Here is a 17,724-nt window from a genome sequence, read left to right as displayed (position 1 = left end):
CAAAGCCAAGGGGATGGCAACAGTTATGCCTGTAAAACCCATCACACAGTAGAATATTAAAGCATGGCTCAAAGGCTGCCCTCATCTCCACGGCAGTTGTATACAACAGCAAAATTAATCTTGGTACAGTAGAATTTATCATGTGAAAGGGAAATATATATTTGAGATGATGTATAATTTAAGGAAAAAGTAAGGAAAAAGAAACGGTGCATTATCTAAAATAAATATTCCAGAACATGGTGAAGGGGCTCTGTTGGACACCATTACTCACAACAGAGAGACAGGAATTGATGATTTTGGTTCAAAACTTCTAGTTTTTTTCTTCTTGTTCATAAAAGCAAATGATTCTTCCCCCCCCTCCCCCAATGAAAGAAAATGGTTTTAAGTAAATAAACCAAATGAGGGACTATAAAAAGAGAGAGAGAAGTTGCCAGGTTCTGGAAATAAAAATGGGGGAAAAAAATAATTAAAAAACTACTCTTTCAGATCCTCCTCTGTCTTGAAAGGATGAAGGGAAAAAAAAAGGTGTCAGAGGCTGCAATATATTTCTTCAGCCAGTTCATTAAATTAATTCGTAAGCAGTGGCTCTGAAATTATACCCGATGAAAAATGGTCTCAAAATTTAAATGGTACAAACTCATCTTATTAGAGGCAAAACATTAAAAAACAAACGCATCTCCCCCCCCCCCCCCCCCCGCTATCACAGCTTTAATTTCTCGTGGTGGGGGGAATGAAAGGCGTTTGATGGATGGCTCTTACCTTATTCATAAGCGAGGATAAAAGAGATGAATTTGCCGAGACTGTGTGGCCATTTGATTCATTACTGGAACACACAAACCAACAGGGTTTAGTTAAGATGTGCACAGGGACTGTGAGCACCGAGATTAATCCTTCTCCCTTCAAGCTGCCTCACTCCTCACCTGCTACATCTGGAGGAAGAGAATGATGCCCACCCTCCCTTGGGCTGCCCCAACTCCTTTACTTGTGATAGCCAAGATGGAGAGAAAGTCCCAAGTCTGCAGAATTTAGTTCTTTCAGCTATTGAACAGGCCAGACTTCTTCCTCCAGTGTCCACACTTTTACCAGCTGACTCAGAACCCACCCCATGTTTTACTTTTTCATCCCATTAGAACTTTCAGAAACAGGCAGCTCATCAGGGACACAAGCCCCCTTGGCAGCAGAAAAGGCAAGGCAACAATCCTTATGGCCACAGCTAAGCATGCTGAAAGACAACCTTGGCATGCACCAGTAATACTTGTAGCTGACTGCAAGTGCTGGGGTCCCAAACTGAGGCTTGTTTAAATACAGTATGGAAAAGAATGTATACAAAGGTCAAAGTGGAGCAAGTTCACTTATCCCCAGTCTCAGTTCCTCTCCAGTTTTTCCACACAGGACAATCCCCAAACACTCCTATTCTCAGCAGGGATGTTTGGGACACACTCTGAGCTAGCTGCATTCAGCTTTGTGCAAGTGCAAAGATTCATGAGCGTAACTAGAGATGAGCACATGCCAGACCCAGACCCAAGTCAGTGACACCCAGTAGTTTTGTGTGTCCAATTTCTCTGGCAGGTGCATCTCTTAGACCTGAATCAAAGCTCCTGCTAAAAGTGTGCTAAAGTATGTTATTGGAGCAGCCTTTGATCAACTCTTGATGACAACAGCAGGAATATCTACGTGAAGGAAGTTTTTGCCAGTAGCTCATTTTTCAGAGGGGAGCACAAGAGGTGAGGCTCTTGTCAAAAAGTCAGGAGGTGTTTGTGAGCCCCAAATAAGAGTCTGGAGAACATACACTTGAAGGGAGCAAAGAAACCCTCCCTGCCTCCAATCTGGGTGCATCCAACTCAGCACTGTGAAATTGCCTTTCATCAACATTTTATGTCCCCTCATATTATACATATGGAAACTTGTTAGGGCTTGATGCTGGAAAGTGTTAAGGATTTCTGTGCACATCCCTCACCCATGATCCTTGACACTCAGGTCCAAACTGTGCTCCTGCAAGGACTCCTGACTAGTGGCAGATGATGATCCCATGGCCTCCACAGGTTCCTGCTTCACCTGAACTGGGTTGAACCGTCCGGGAGCTGCTGGTTGTCCATTCCCTGCTCAAGAAAGACACCAAAATTAAATGCAAAAATTAAATGAAAAAGGTAGGTCTAAAATGAGGTTACAACGGCAAATAAAGAAGTTAAATCACTAACACCAGTGCATAAATGGGAAAAGCAAAGAAAAAGTGTCGGGGGGGAGGGAAGTGCTGGGATTGCTGGTCAGCGTTTATTGCCAGGCTGACATGATGGGTTCTGACGTCCACTCCAGCATGGAAATTCTTCAAGTGATAATTATTGCAAAATTATGTCAAAGTTGTCCAGGCTATGGGCCCTTTAAAGGAGAAGGGCGGAAGGAGCGTGGGGGAGACCTGATTCTCTGCACAAACTGTCATAACTAATTTGCGGGGCTGCCTCTTAAGCGTTTATTAAAGACTCTGTTAATGCTGAGGCAATGTGGCAGCTCTCGACTGCTACTCAAGCCCCCTTTCCCGTCCCCAATCCCAGCGTTGCCGTAGCGACAGCGGTGGCCACTGCGCCTGCCCAGCAGGAGCATCTGCCTGTCGGGGCTATCGGAGGTGACAGCCAAAGGGCCTGGCTCAAGCCACCGCCAGCACAGTGTCCTCACAACAAGGGGGGGAATTCTTCTTTTTGGGGAGGAGGTTTAGTGCTGCGCCTATGGAAGAAGAATTCAAATTAAAGGAAGAGAAAGAAAGAGGAAAGGGGGGAGAACAAATTAAAGGGAAAAAAATTAGGAAGAACAGCAAAGAAAAAAGGAGGGAAAAAAAGTTGCTGACAGGAACATGTCTGCAGAGCTTTTTTCCACAATCCCCAAGTGACTAAAATATTAATTTCCCCTCCGGCAGTACAGCTGACGGCGAGCTGCTGCTCAGACAGCAAGTGGCATTTTATTAAAAAATAAAGGAAAATAGTCCCCTCAATGACCTTTCTCTGCTTTAGGAAACCATTTTTCAAATAATAATTTTAAAAGTATGTGAAAGTTCCCCTCCCTCTTTAATCAGATCACTTCGTCCTACTCCCTCATTTGCTCTCGGGTCGAAGGGGACATTGTCAGCACTCACATCCCCGTGGGCCAGCAGGGAAGGAGGCTCTGGGGCAGCCCAATGCTGTGGGGTGCTGCCAGGCAGAGCCTCCCCCACACTGCCCACTATGAGCTGTCCATGTTCAGCAGGAGACTGTGGAGGTACCCAGTGCTCTGAGGGAGCCCACATCCCTGCTGGCAGGGCTGGCCACAGGCAATGACCTGCCCCACGTCCAGGTGGCAGCAGGAAGAGCTCTGGGTTGCCCCAGGGGACTTCTCATTCCCATCTTTTATCCCTCTCAGAGTGTCACTGCCTGTTAAGATCAGGAGAAGCACAGCTTGCAAGAACTGAACAGGAGAAAGCTCCAGTTGGTGGAATGTACCAACACCACCTCCAAACCCAGAGCTGCAGCACAGAACCAAACCCCCAGGTCAGAAATTGGCAATGAGCTACAGGATCAATACCACTAGGCCCAGCTAAAACTCGACACTCTGCGGAAGAGGGCTGCAAGGTTTGGCCAAGCTTATTCTTAATTTCCATTTTTAATGCAGTGCCTCTCTATTTTCAGCCTATAGCAAAGTAGGTAATACACATGGCAACACTCTTCAGATCTGGTAAGAACCTACTCTATTGTGGGCAAAGCTGCATTTCCTGCTTCTCTTCTAGCCATGTGGGTATAGCCAGATTCCACAGGAAACCATGCCAAGACTGCTCTCTTCAGGGGTTAACTGGACATGACCAAATTTATTCTCACATTTATGTTCCTTCACTACCTCCTCTCCACCTCCTGTCCCATAGACAACACAGTGGCTCCTCATTCACTCTTCTCCAGGTCATCAGGCATTGCTCTTTCTCCCACCACTAGCACAACTGATGAGGGTAACTCACCTGCTTCAAGTGCCACAGAGGGTTTGAGTGCAGCTGCTGCCAGCCTGGCCATCATAGGAGAGATTAATCCCTTGCTAGCAGAGATCCTTTCCATTATAGATGCTGCTGGAGCTGGAGAAGTAGCTGCTGGATCACCAGATCCTGATATGGCCTGGGATGAGGAATCTGTAGAAGCAGATGATGTTGGATTGGTGCCAGAAGAACCAGCAGTCATCAGATTAGCTGAGCTGGCAGGAAGTGGTGTAGAGACCCGACTGGGGATGATGGGGAAGAAGGATCCAGCTGTTCCAGGAAGTGCTGAGTTGGAGAGTGCCAGGGCCAAGGGTATATTGCTGGGAAGAGCCTGAGAGAGCAGGCCAGAGATCTTGGTGGCTGGTGTCATGCTGTTGGCAGACTTGCTGGCCTGTGAGGAAGCGAGCTCAGCAGCAGAGGAAGGTGCAGCTGGGACTATGAGAGAAACGGAAGACTGCTGACTGGTGGGGGAGGCACTCAGGCTGGAGTTCTTCGAGCTCATAGCGGAGAAGTCAATAAGGTCATCATTACTGGACTCCTCTTGCTCATTATCCTTGGACCCCAGGAGCGAGGCAGGCAGGCCCAGCACTCCCGAGCTCCGGATGTGCCGGCGCTCATGTTTGCGTTTATGGGAGGTCATCTGGCTGGTGGAGGTGAAGGTGAAGCCACAGCCTGCCCTTATGCAGTGGAAGTGGTTGGTGGCCTTGCTGTAGACGCAGCCCTCATACTTGCATTCCTCGTATTTGTAGAACTTCTTGAAGCCATCCTTGGCATAGGCATCATCTTTGATGTGGTAGCTCTTGTGCTTCTCAATGTCACACTTGTTCTTGAAGGTGAATGTACACCCAGGTCGCCTGCAAGGGCATTGAGGAGGAGAGGATGGTTGGCTGTGTGGGCTAGGAGCACAATGCTAGGACTGCAACTGCTGTCACCTGTCTCCCTCCTGGATAAGGACCAGGATCAGCATAGGATAATGGCCCTGACAGCAAAAGGGATGAGGAGCATTACGTGGGTTAACCTGTGACACCCAGGCAAGCAAGAATGCTGCCATGTGAGACCTGGGAAGCTCGCTCCACTCTGAGGAACAGCCACAATAACTTTGGGGTGTAGCTGCCCACCACTAAAAGTTCCAACCAAAACACCAGCTGAAGGGGACTAAGGTACAAACTGTGCTTTCCTACTCTACCTGCGAATGTGAGGAATCAATAGGAGAGCATTTGTGTACAGAAGGCAGAGTCTGGCCCTGAAAGGGATGAGCTGGCTGACTGTTGGTTGGAGAGAACTCTAGCATGGAAGTGCCATTAGCAGTGTATTAATGGCCTACTTCAGTTGAACTCTGCAGAGCACTGTGATAGTTCCCAAATGATTCTGTGATTTTCTAGTGGGTACCCTTTTCCTCAGACCATCTCAGATCACACTCCTGCCTTCCAAATGCTCTGTGGCAAGATCCCGGAAATCCCATCTGCCCTGGAACATGAGTTCTCTCAAGAGCAGTGCTGAGAAGGTCACGGCAGGGAAAATCGAGTCCCTGTGTCTACTCCTGAATTTATGACTGGGCAGGAGGTGGCAGACAGACCACACAACTCTGAGGCAGGGTTCCTGCTTGTCTCACCTGCAGTGAAAGTGAGTGGTTTTCTGCCCGTAGAACTGGCATTCCACAGTGCCGCAGTCCTCCGTGGCACGGAACCGCTGGAAGCCGTCGTTGATGAGCTGTGTGTTCTTCTTGTGAAAGTTCTCATGGGTCATCACGTCTGAGGTGCTTGTGTAGACCTTGTTACAACCCACCTACCCCAAGCCAAAACAGGGAGTCACCAGCACAGCCTTGTAACAGGCCATCATTATTACCAGCAATAATAAACACATGGGCAGCACACATACACTTAATACTTCCATTTGTGTGCTTCTCCTAGGAGTATTAAGTCATCTCTTTAATCCCCCATCTAAAGACTGATAGAGCAGTTGTGAAATAAATAAATAAATAAAACAATTTTCTGGGCATGAAACAGTAAGAAAAAAAGGGGAGGATGCAAAGGGATAAAAGACCAGCTACAGATAATCAGGCCTGCTTAGGGAGGCAGTAAACAGGGTTCCTGCTCTTAAGGAGAAAGGAACACTGACATATGCCATTACTTTTTGGTATCATGGAGCAACACGGAATAAAATAGAGGAGTTTCACCTATCTGGGGAATACAAAGTTGACTGGGAATGAGTTATTTACCTCTAGTCCTTCTGGGAGGTAAGGCAGGGCACTGCAACATGAGGCAAATCTTTTTGAGCTTGGAATATACAGGTTTCGTTCTAGCCAAGCATAAACCCTCTGTTCAGCTGACCTTAGCAAACCAGAGCCTTTTCTCCCCCGTCACTGTTCAACACTACCACTCCAATAATTTGAAACTCGTGCAGCAAATGGGAATGGTGTGACAAGGAGGGAATGCTGAAAACCTGCCTTCCTCTGGGCAAAGCGGGCAACTTTGCCATATTGAGTAAAAACACCCTGGAATCTGAAAACGTCCTCAGCCCTGCTGAGGGAGGATTTTTTTTCCCTCTTCTTCTCTAGCACAACGTGTGCCAATGCCTGCACCATCTCAGAAGTGAAGAGAACGAAAACAGCACCTCTTAGTTCAGCCCAGGTTGATTCAAACAGGCAATAACAAACCCGGTGACAAATACCCAGGAAAAGAAAAAAATAACAAGGATCTCCAGCTATTTCCAATATAAAAGAGCCTCTCTCTCTCTGCACTGACACCTTGAAAAAAGACAGACCCTGCATGGCATTAAAAAAAAGAATTAAACAAAAACCTCCTTAGGAATAATTTGCAATGCAGCTCTTGGTGCTAAAGCCTAAAAAAAATGTCAGTTCATATAAACAACTAACTGCATTTTATCCACACCAATTATGGACATAAAGAAAAAAAAGAAGCCCATGAGATGGATGGCACAAATTCTGCCATTTAAGCAGGATTTTCTTTAATTGGGAGTTTATATTCAGACACCTTTCCTGTAAGACACTGCTTACATGGGCATTATTTTACTGGAAGGCAGTGGGCACAGGATGGAATTAGCCATATATAGTTGTGGAAATGAGGGTCTCTATTTGAACTCGGAGTGACTTAAACCTGTGAAACATTCCTTGTACTCTAAAAAATACAATTCAACAAATCCCATCCTGCTCAGTTGAAGGAACTAAACAATCAATAATATGGAAGCACAGCAGAAAATGTCCTCAAGAGAAAGGCACATGAAGTTCCCAATTTATCAAATGTTGTAAGCACATGCTTAAACCAACCCCTATTCAGGACAGTACTTGAGTGCATGCCTAACATTTAAGTATGTGCTTAAGCCCCATTGACTTCAGAAAGCTTACCTGACTTCAAGTTAAACATATGCTGAAGTCTATCTCAGCAAACTATTTAAGCATGTGATTAAGGCCTTCTGACTTTAACTGGGGTCTTAAACTGCTGGGATATGACGGGAAGCAAAACCTGAGTTTTTCAGGACAGAAAAGCTTTCACCAAGGGTTGCCTGATTATTGTTTGTAACCACAGTACATTCTCATGGCAGTCACTTAGACCCCAATTCTAATGAAACAAGTACATATCAAACCACTAATCTGAAGAACAATCAGGGAAAGATCCAAACAATCAGGTGTGTCTGTGTCTAGAAACAGTTAAAGGTATCACAGTTACATTTATGCAGCAACTCCAGCTCTGCTGTTGAAGCCTGGCTGGCTCTTGAAACAACATCCCAGCCTACACCACAGACAAGTACCACTGGTGAAGGAGATGGAGAACCAGGAGTGTTAAGTCTAGATATGTGACATTAAAGTTCAATTACTTTAGAAATTGATTATGGAGGAATTTAACCCAATGTTAAAGAGCAGATGTGTCACAGGAAAGTCTGATTTCAAGGGAGATTTCAATCAGATTTCAGTAGAGACAGTGTGCATTGCAGAGAGGTCCTTGAATCTCAGAGAACAGGACTTGTTTGAACAAGTAAAGTCCAAGACTGTGAGAAAACCTTGAGACCTGTTTTGCGTCACTGTGTGCACACGGCTTCTAAAAACAGCATGGTGCCTCCCTTCACTCTTTCCAATGTTGGGCAGAGAAAGTGCAGTGAGGATAGAGCACAGACTCTTCAAAGAGGTGCCTGATTGAGAAGTGAACAAGAAAAGCTATGAATGGCACCCCTTCACCTCACGACACCCCCTTGCTGTCGAATATGAGGCATCGGGCTGCCAGAACTCAAGAATCCTTTCAGTCCACCCCAAAAAGGACATAGCTCAAACCATGGCTCCTCATTTGCCTCGTGTGCTGCCATCTAGTCCCCACCCAGCAGTTACCTGCATGCAGTGGTAGTGTGTGCTTTTCCCATTCAGGTGGCAGCCATGATAGTACACGCTACAGTCATCCAAGGGGCTGAAGCGCATGAAGCCGTGCTGGAGGGAATTATCTCGTTTCTTGTGCATGTTGTAATGCCGAATCACATCCTGTTTACTAGTGAATCTCTGGAGAGATAGAGACAGACAGTGAGACACACGTGATGGCAGCGGGTGAGTAATCCTAGGGGCAGGGTGATTTTTGTTGTTGTTGTTAATAAACTTAACGTATAAGGAGTTTAAAGCTCAGCAGTAATCATCCCAAGAGAGTCAGATTAAAGAGGAATTGTGTGTATGTATCTTCTTGGTAAAGTATATACACGTGAAAAGCTGTAAACATGACATTGAGGTGATGTCCTGAATATGCTCCCTGCAGCTTTAAGACTGCAATTCTTCTAACATAATTTTAGCTGCTACTATCTCAAGAACTGCTATAGTTAGAAAGCAAACCAGTGAACTAAGCAGCCTACAGGAGAGTAATCCAAGCTTCCAAATCACTCAGTGTAGTGGGTAGCAAGACACTGGCTGCCACATTCATGTCAGGCTAGAAACTGGGAAAACCACTCTGCTTCTTTTACAGTGTCTTCCCATTGTAAGTCTCCTGCCTCCCCTACAAGGTAGGATGGCTTTATTAGGAACACAGGGACATAGAAGTTTCTTCCAGTCAAAGAAAAAGATGGCAGCAGAGCTCAGAGTTAAATCCGTATGACCAGAATATCCTTTTCATCCTCTACCTGCTTGAAGTAATGAAGGGGCACCCCACTGCCAGAGCAGGCTAAGTGCCTTTAAAATGAAGCTTTTCATTTCTATTTCCCACAGACATCAATATTTAACAGTGAAGGTGGGAAAGTAAATCTGGGTTTTTTTGAAGAAATCAATATCCATTTATTTTGAGGAGTAATTGAAAAGGCCTGTATTCTAATGTTTAACAACTTTTCCAGTCTCCCTCATAGGAAACAAATGATTATCGCTTCCACTCTTTCCTCCTATAATATCAATCCTGATCAATCTTGTTGGTATTGGCACGGGAATATATGGATATAGATTTCAACAGGAATCCCCTGGAGGCAGGAGGTCAGATTTCCCAGGGCGTACATCCAGGATTGCCATTGCCAATCACCCTTAATTTGTGCCCACTTATTACAGAGCGTTACTTATTCTAAAATATATCTCAGCCATAAAATAATTTGCATTTTAAAAAGCAGCCTAAATCCTTATTCCCTGTGAGACCAGACAGCTCCTTCGCAAGCAGCTTCCAGACTCCTTAGGAAATAATCATGAGGCCAATCATAATAATAGGTTTTTCTGTCTTTCCATCCTTTGTGTTTCTTTCTGGTGCAGAGATATCCATGTCACAGTTGGGACAAACTCATCTCAATTACCAAATGCTGGGCTAGGAGGACCACTACATGCATCCCAGGGACAAACTTCTCCTTTAATCAATAGAAACCCACAGTCAAGCTCAGCAGATCCAGATCAACTTCCTATGCTGTGGTCAGACTCATTCCTTTGAGACCCAAAGGTCTCCTGGGGTAGGGCTGAAGTTGTGTCTGATGCACAGCAGAGGCAAGCTCTGGGATTCCCACTTAGACACACGCAGTCTGACCACAGAAATGGCAGTGTCAAACTCCCAGACCTGGGAAGAGGGTAAACAAACACAGCATGTGACGGGGCTGGCCTGACGTGGCTACGCTGGCAGTTCTCCCAGTCATTACAGCATCCGCACACTCCTGCCCCCACGCTTTCCCCACAAATCCCAGGCTGCTGCTGGTCTTATTGGGTGTTTTGCTGCAGGTACTGCTGCTACAATGTCGCTCGGGCAGCAGGAGGGAAAGAGACAGACTTAACAGATCAGCATTCCTTAGTTTCAGGCACAATTTGTAACACAGCAGAATTTCACCGATACAAATCTGGAGTAGTTCCCACTGATTTGAGCTGATCTATATTCTGCTCTTCTTTATAGTGGTTTGAGTTTGGTTAAATGGTGTTAGATTGGGTTAAATGGGAACAAAATAGGGTTCTAGTAAATTCAAAATGTATCTTGCCCTTGAAAAGTGAAGAAGCACATGTCTGTATGGGGGAGAAAAGCACAGGAGGACACACATCTCCCCTGGGTTGTACCCTTTCACGTTCAGGTAGCTGTGCTGGTAACTTTTTACCATTCTTTTACCTGGTAGTTGCACTCAGGGTCAAGGCAGTGGTAATGTTCTCTATACTGGTATGCACAGTGTATGTGTCCACAGTGCTGACTGCCAGAAAACCTGCAAACATGAGAGGAGGACAGAAGAAAAAAAGGGAAAGAGAATAAAACAGTGTCCTGAGAGTAGTGCATGTAAACAAGGTACAAATAAATTAAGTCCCATTCCTGATTTCATTCCACATGTTTATGGCATTAAAACCCATCTCCTTTATCCCCTCCAAGGAGATGGTAACCCTTCAGCCTTCCTCTTCTTAGTTGTCACTATTTAAAGATGCATCTTGAACAGGATTATTCAGGTCTTGTACTTCCCTAATCTGTCTTTCCCTTTTAAATTCATCTCCATTATCTAAGTTGCTTACCTGGAGCAGAGTAAGAAAAGAGGGTTCCTTGAATTCAATATCATACAATTCTAAAATACTCCTGTGTGAGTTTAGATACCTCAGAAAAGCTCAGGCATTCAATTGTATGAGTTCTGTCTCAAGATTATTTTTACCTTTTTTTTAATCACAGCATTGTGTCACACTACAGAGAAGACTGCAAACCAGTGGATTAGATTAAACCACACAGATAGAAGATGATCATGGCAAGATTGCAGAGGAACTTTCAATAAGACAGACAGATCAATGGAAAGATAGGTGAGATGGATCAACAGGAGCAGAAGGAAGCGTTACAGCCAGAGCATCTCAGCCCTGTGAGGGCATCTTCTCCCATGCACAACAGCCCTGCTAATCTTTATTCTCCATGTGGATACAGAATTACTCACAACAAAAAATAGTGCAGTGCAAAAACCAAGGTTTTCAGTCTGCCTCTGAGTGCCATTAAAAGTAGGACACAAAAAGCAACAGCCAACAACATGCACCCAATCCATTTGTGCAGGTCACCACCAAGCATTCCACCCAGCAGATTTGGAAACTCCCGACACACAGGGTGGAAAAATCCCCAGAAAGGCAGAAATGCCATTTAATACCTACATACAGACAGCACATAGAATGTAGTGACTGACAGACACACAAGTAACTGGCAAAAGGGGATGATCCAGTGCAATGAACTCTCTGATGTATATTCGAGAGGACCCTGGAAGAGCTGAAGAGCTTGAAAGGGAAAAGCAGTGGAGAGAAGCAGACTCAGAGGGGAAACATTCAAAGATAAAGTACCATCTGCTCAAAGGTTCCTCAAAGGTTCCTCCCGTCACTTAGTGCTAAACGCAGCAGGAGTGCATATGATAAAGGGCATGGGAAAGAAACAAGGAAGGGCAATGGGTAAAACGGAAAAAAATGAGAGGAGTGAGGATGTCCTGGGGCCATCAAGGAATGGGGCAGGAGCAGGGAATATTACAGATCATCATAAGGTGAGGTAACGCTAAGCTACGGGACAGAGAAAGTCGGGATGGAAAGCAGGACTAAATAAGGTATTTCTGAAGCACAGTAAAAAAGAGGAGGTCAACTGTGGAGACAGCAGGGCCTCTAGGAGATGGAAAGGGGACTTAATTGACAGAAAAGATAGACATTGCTAAAAAATTAAATGACTTCTTTGCCTCAGCATTCACAAAGGGAGACAGGGACAGATGCCAGGAGCAGACATGCCTTTCCCTGGGGAAGGAGAAGAAATACTGCAGGAAATCAGGATCACGTCAGAACAGGTGATTGAGAAACTGGAACAAACCTCAGCAGCGGAGAAGAAACAAACCACAAGGCAAACAGCAAGGCTGGCTGCACAAACAAAGGTGTGGAGCAGAAAGCAGTGGAAGAGATTACTGCTCAGTGCTGGGGCTGCTGTGAGGTTGGTACAGGATACAGGCAGCAGCCTTAGTCACTGTGCCATTAACCAGGTACATACAGCTCGGCAGCAGATCGAACCAACTGGTCCTGCTGGTTCAGGGCTTTATGTCAGCAGCACCGCCAGCAGCTTTAAAGGAAAGAAACTGCTCTGTGGAAAGCTTCCTCCCTATTCCAATGATGATAGGGGGCAAAGAGAGCAAAGGGCTGTGAAGGCCTGGAGAACTGAGGAGCACAGGCCAGGCAGAAAGAAGAGGAAGATAAAGACCTTGCTGACATATAAACACCTCTGAAGCAAAGCAGTTCAAATATCATTGAAAGTGAGGACACAAAATTACCAGAGATGCCAACTGCAGTGCAAGAAGGGCAAGATAATGAAGAAATCCAATGGTATGGGATAAGTTACTTTAAGCATCCTAGCAGGAGTAGCTCACAGGCTCAGCTTTAAAAGCAAACAACTAAACAAGCACTCCAGCACTTCAAACTCTTACCCTCCCTTCCATGTGCCACAGAAAGGTGTGTGTGGTGTATACAGCGCAGGAAGGGAGAGGCAAGTGTGCTACCAAACCATGTGCTTGGGGAAGGAGGGAAGTGGCAAGCACAGCACAAAGGGGATATTCTGCTCTTTCAGGCTGTGAGGTTAGGCTCCTAAAGGGTTATATTTATCCTGCGTTTCTTCTGACACTTGAAACAGTTCAAAGCTATTAATTTTTAAAGCACAGCATCTGTTTAGCTTTTTTCCTAACAGGAAAGCTTACACACCACACACTTACTTCCACGCATACACACACGCACATTTACATGCACATACTCAAAGGTACATTAACACCCCCCTTCATTTACATCAACGTACCCACAATTTCCATGCACACTAACAGACACATACACCTGAAACAAGCTCACAGGCCATTTAATCACACTGCTATGCAAATCCAAACCCCTGAATTGTCCACACAGGCACATAAATTCATTTTCACCAGGACCACCCCCTTCCCCTTTCTTTACTTTAATTGGTTCACTTCTATATATCTCTTGATTTAATCGGGGGGGGGGGGGGGGGGGGGTAGAAAGAACTAGTCTTGATCTGGCAAGAGTTGATAAATAAATAGGAATAAAAATAATAAATAAAGCAGTCAGCATGCTTTGAGTGTTTACAGACTCATTACCCTGTAATGATGTGAAAGAAGGAAGAAAAAAAACCCCACCCCAATGACAAGGGGGGAGGAAACCCACACAGAAATAAATATTTAAGCAAGTGCTGCCAGAAGCACCATCTGCTGAGGCACTAATAATAATAATAATAATAATAATAATTTTTTCTGTGGTCTCTTTTTCTTTTTTTTTTTTTTTAATTATAAATATGGGGGGGGGGAGGGAAACAACACAACCCAAACTAGCTAAGTAAGAGGTTTTGTTTTGTTGTGTGAGAGAATGGATTATCCCTGGGCAGCTTTTGGCAGTGGCTTTGGCAAACTCATTAAGCTAATTATGCAGTACAGACACAGAGTGTCGTGTCTTTCTCCCCCCACCCCTTGATTTTAAAGCTTTAAACTGTTTTTAAAATGGTGTGTAAATTGAAGGGAAGTGGCTGTGCTGCCAACAGGCGGCTTGGGGAGCTTTTTAAGCAGGATGTGGTGGCCCTTAGCTATCTCACAAGCCTCCCTCAGTTACCTGCCTGACCCAGGGGAGGGGGCTTGCAGCGTGCTGTGGAAAGTGGATGTGGGTGAAGTGTTTATGTACATCTCTGGTGAAGTTCAGTGGTAAATGCTCCATCCCTGGCAGCATTCAAGGCCAGGCCGGACAGAGCCTTGGGCGACATGGTCTAGGATGAGGCTCCCTGCCCATGGCAGGGGGGTTGGAACTAGATGATCTTAAGGTCCTTTCCGACCTTAACCGTTTTATGATTCTCTGCTTGAGGGTGGAACCTGGGGACAGGTTCTCACTGCAATTCCTCTGCAATCTCAGCAATAATAGGGTGCTGCTCCTTCTGCCCCATGCAAAGACAGGCTTAAACCCTCCTCTGCTCTCTCAGGAGACTATCAGTTGCCACATTCACTAGAGGCACTGCTGCTTGAGGAACTGTGTGTGGTGGTGCAACTGTCCTCTCTTCCCATGTGGTCATTTGTCCCCTCCTCCTACATCAGGGATTTGGGCAAAAGGGAGGAAAGGAAATCACCTCTCATCCACTCTCCAGCTAGGGAGAGCACTGTTCCCACCCTTTTCCCCTGCTCATGTGCCAAGATCTCCCCTTGCACCTTTCTAGCAGTAGATTGCATCCCACAGGCAGACTCGCTGGATCTGGCAAGGTGGGAAAGCATAGTACGTATTTCCCTCCCCTCTTGTTATTAAGTGCCCACAGTGGGAACAAACCCTTCAGTTTTATCTCTGGAGAGAAGTGCTTCCTTGCTTCTCTGTATATCAGGGGCTTCTACAGTGAGCTTTCTCACAATACAGACAGAGGATTCAACAGGCCGGGGGCAAAGGCTGATGGACCCTTTACACCATGAGCTATAATACAGGAAGGTGTTATGCAATAATCTCCTCTGTCCCTTTGGCTCTCATGATGTTACTCTGTCTCACCACAACAGCCCTGGGCTCCCTCTCAGCATTGCTCATTCCTGACTTAAGCCTGCCCACAGCTGTGATAAGGTGTCCTAGTCTGCACCTTATTCAGCGAGGGTTTCTCATATAGGTGAGCTGAAAAGTTTTCTAGGATAAACATCCCACACTCATGTTAAGACCTGCCCAACCCTGAGTTACTTCTGAATTCCTCCAGCCTAGACTCTCAAAGGTGAGATGTTGTTTGCTTGCCTCTTGCAGTCACCGGACATGGTAGAGGGAAAAAAGCTGGAGACAGCCAGCAGTGGACAGAAAGAACAACAGTCAAGAGACAGTGCTCCCATTTAAATCCTGGGCTTCTGCAGTGAAACATTTTTCCACTATTTGTCACACGGTTTAAGAGCTCTGGGGAGCTGAGCATGCTCTTGGCATGCTTGTATACCTCTCACAGCTACTGCTCTCCCAAGCAGGAGAACAGAGCAAGTACAGATGCCAGAGGGAAATGGAAGTGCCAATGACTGGTTTAACCACTTGATCCAGATGGACAAGACCTGATCTCTCCCACCACCACTCCACCCTCTTCCAGCCCTCTCCCCAAGAAAGTCAAGAGTTTTGCCTACCTGGCAATATACTTCTGGTAAATGTTTACATCTTCGCTGACAGCTGGTTTGTCAGTGGGTAATCCATTCCTAATGAGAAATACACAGGGCAGAGCTGGTTAGCAGGCAGGAACAGGGCACAGCCTAAGCTGCTTGGTTCTCTCACACACAACTGACACATCTGGAGAGAGGGCCCAGGAAAGAGTACCCAGCAAAGCCATCCATACGTTTAACCTCCCTCCTCCTTGCCCTTCAAATCCTGTACCCTTTTCCTAGGAAACCACAGTCAATTTGGTTTGTTGGAGACACTGAGAAGGCCAACCATGAAAATCTGCTTCCACAGAAAACCCCTAAATACCTATAAAGAAACAAGTGATGGCCACAAGAAAACAAACACTTCCTTAAAGCACCTTGCAACACTGCCCTTATTTGCGTGGAAGGGCCATCAAGAAGAGTCTCTGTGCTTCAGCCATGCTGTGAGCTGCTGCACATTTCCTGTGGCCACTAGGCACCATGTACTGCTAGCTGGTACCAGCAAGCTGACTACAGCACCAGAGATGGGGCTTTAACTACCTTTTTTTCACAGATACGCCAACTCCAACAGATGGGCAGCAAAGGTATTTATGAAGAAAAACCCAACCCAACCGCACCCAACTGTCACATAAGCCTGGGGTTACTTAACATCATCAGGAAGAAGACAAAAATTACATCCTCAGTGAGTTCAGCAAGAGGAAAAAAAGATATAGGGCCAGGCTCCAGCCTACCTAAGAGCCACTGGCATACCAACACAACCCCAGGCAGACTCTACGTGTCCTTCCTTCTCAGTTTTGCCCAAGGCCAACCTCCACTCCTACCCATGACAGCTCTGTACCCTGGTTTAAACAAGGACACTTTCACGGAGAGTTCACTTGAAGTAGGTAGATTAGTTCCGGGAAGGTTAAGAGCATTAGATGTCAGAGAAATTAAACCCACGGCTAGGGCATACGTGCATATGTGTGAGAGTAAGAGGTAATTCCTCCCAGGTTATCTGGTCCCAGTGGGGACTGCAAATAGAAAGCCAGGTCCCAAATACCACAGTTCACACTTCCTCCACAAGTACAACTAATGGGCTGCTTTCTTTTGTCATGAAAGCCTGTATCTAGTAAGCAGCCTGAAAGAGAATGGATCCCCTTCTGTACTCTCGTGTGTGATCAGAACACTGGGAACTGCCAGGTTGAAGGCCATGGACGTTTCCATTCCTGTTACAGCCCCATCACAATGCCCCCAGTTGAGGAAGTCCTGTGGCTAGAGGAGGGACCACCATGGTGCTGCAAACCCACACCTGCAGGCAGCAGACATGAGCAAGAGGAAAGAAAGAAAACTGAGATCCCAGTGCAGCACCAAAGCAGATAAGAAGAGGCACACAACCACTCAAGCGCAGTTCTAGGATAGCCACTGAACTGCAGGCAGCTGAGCATCCCGCACATCCTGCACACTGTTCAGCCACACAGACCCTGGCCAAGTCACCCATCACAACAAGGCACTGTGCCTACAGGAATATTTACAACACTTGTTTTTTAGTAACAGGAGTCCTTGTCTGCCATCTGGAGCACAGAGAGGGCTCATCTTGAGCAGGGGCCGGATGCAAATGTTAATAATCCTTGGCCTTTTCCCATACACCTTAACCATAGAGCTCCCAAATCTGTCTGCAGGCAGTTGGGAAATGACTGTTGCACATGGAAGACAAGTATCATTAGCTCTGCCTTCCAGGTGGGGAAACACGGGAAGTGGAGAATGCAGACTTGCCTGAGATTGCAAAGAACATTCAAGTGAGGATACAGCCCAAGGTCCACATATTAAACATAAAACAGCCTTCCCAATTACCAGGGGACAAAGTAGTAGGACGTGTGTAATGGCATTTGCCACAAAAGTGCAGGACAGAGGTCCTAGACTTACTACAAATGTCCCCATTGGGATTCACAGCTCACAACAATCCCAGGTTCACAGCAAGAAACAAGTAAATCCAAACCATGACAAGAAAGCAGAGAAGTCCCTCCCTTCCTCTCTGTTTGCAGCCTCATGTGCATTTGTAGCTTTTCTACAGCTACCACCTCTAGAAGTCACGTTACAAAGTAATCCAATGTTTGGCAAGGCCTTGAGATATCTCCATTCACTCAATGGCATCACTGCAGATTGCCAGCAACATGTGTAGGAGGTTATTAGTGGTAATTGGGCTAATGAGTTTGCCCAGT

At 45.9% G+C, this 17,724-nt stretch overlaps 1 protein-coding gene across 1 annotated transcript in view; it reads right to left on the bottom strand.

Moving 5' to 3' along the window:
* CASZ1 (castor zinc finger 1) overlaps positions 1-17,724 on the bottom strand; it is a gene marked incomplete at both ends in the record, with an annotated part of 87,606 nt that overhangs the window by 19,942 nt on the left and 49,940 nt on the right. Inside the window, 7 exons of the mRNA XM_080631271.1 lie at positions 760-823; positions 1,958-2,099; positions 3,974-4,839; positions 5,598-5,770; positions 8,325-8,489; positions 10,531-10,621; positions 15,515-15,583. Coding sequence (XP_080487397.1) covers positions 760-823; positions 1,958-2,099; positions 3,974-4,839; positions 5,598-5,770; positions 8,325-8,489; positions 10,531-10,621; positions 15,515-15,583 — 1,570 coding nt within the window. The remainder of the gene's footprint in view (positions 1-759; positions 824-1,957; positions 2,100-3,973; positions 4,840-5,597; positions 5,771-8,324; positions 8,490-10,530; positions 10,622-15,514; positions 15,584-17,724) is intronic.

Source organism: Psittacula echo, assembly GCF_963264785.1.
Source record: "Psittacula echo genome assembly, chromosome: 17".
NCBI lineage: Eukaryota > Metazoa > Chordata > Aves > Psittaciformes > Psittacidae > Psittacula > Psittacula echo.
This window is presented reverse-complemented; position numbering and strand designations above follow the sequence as displayed.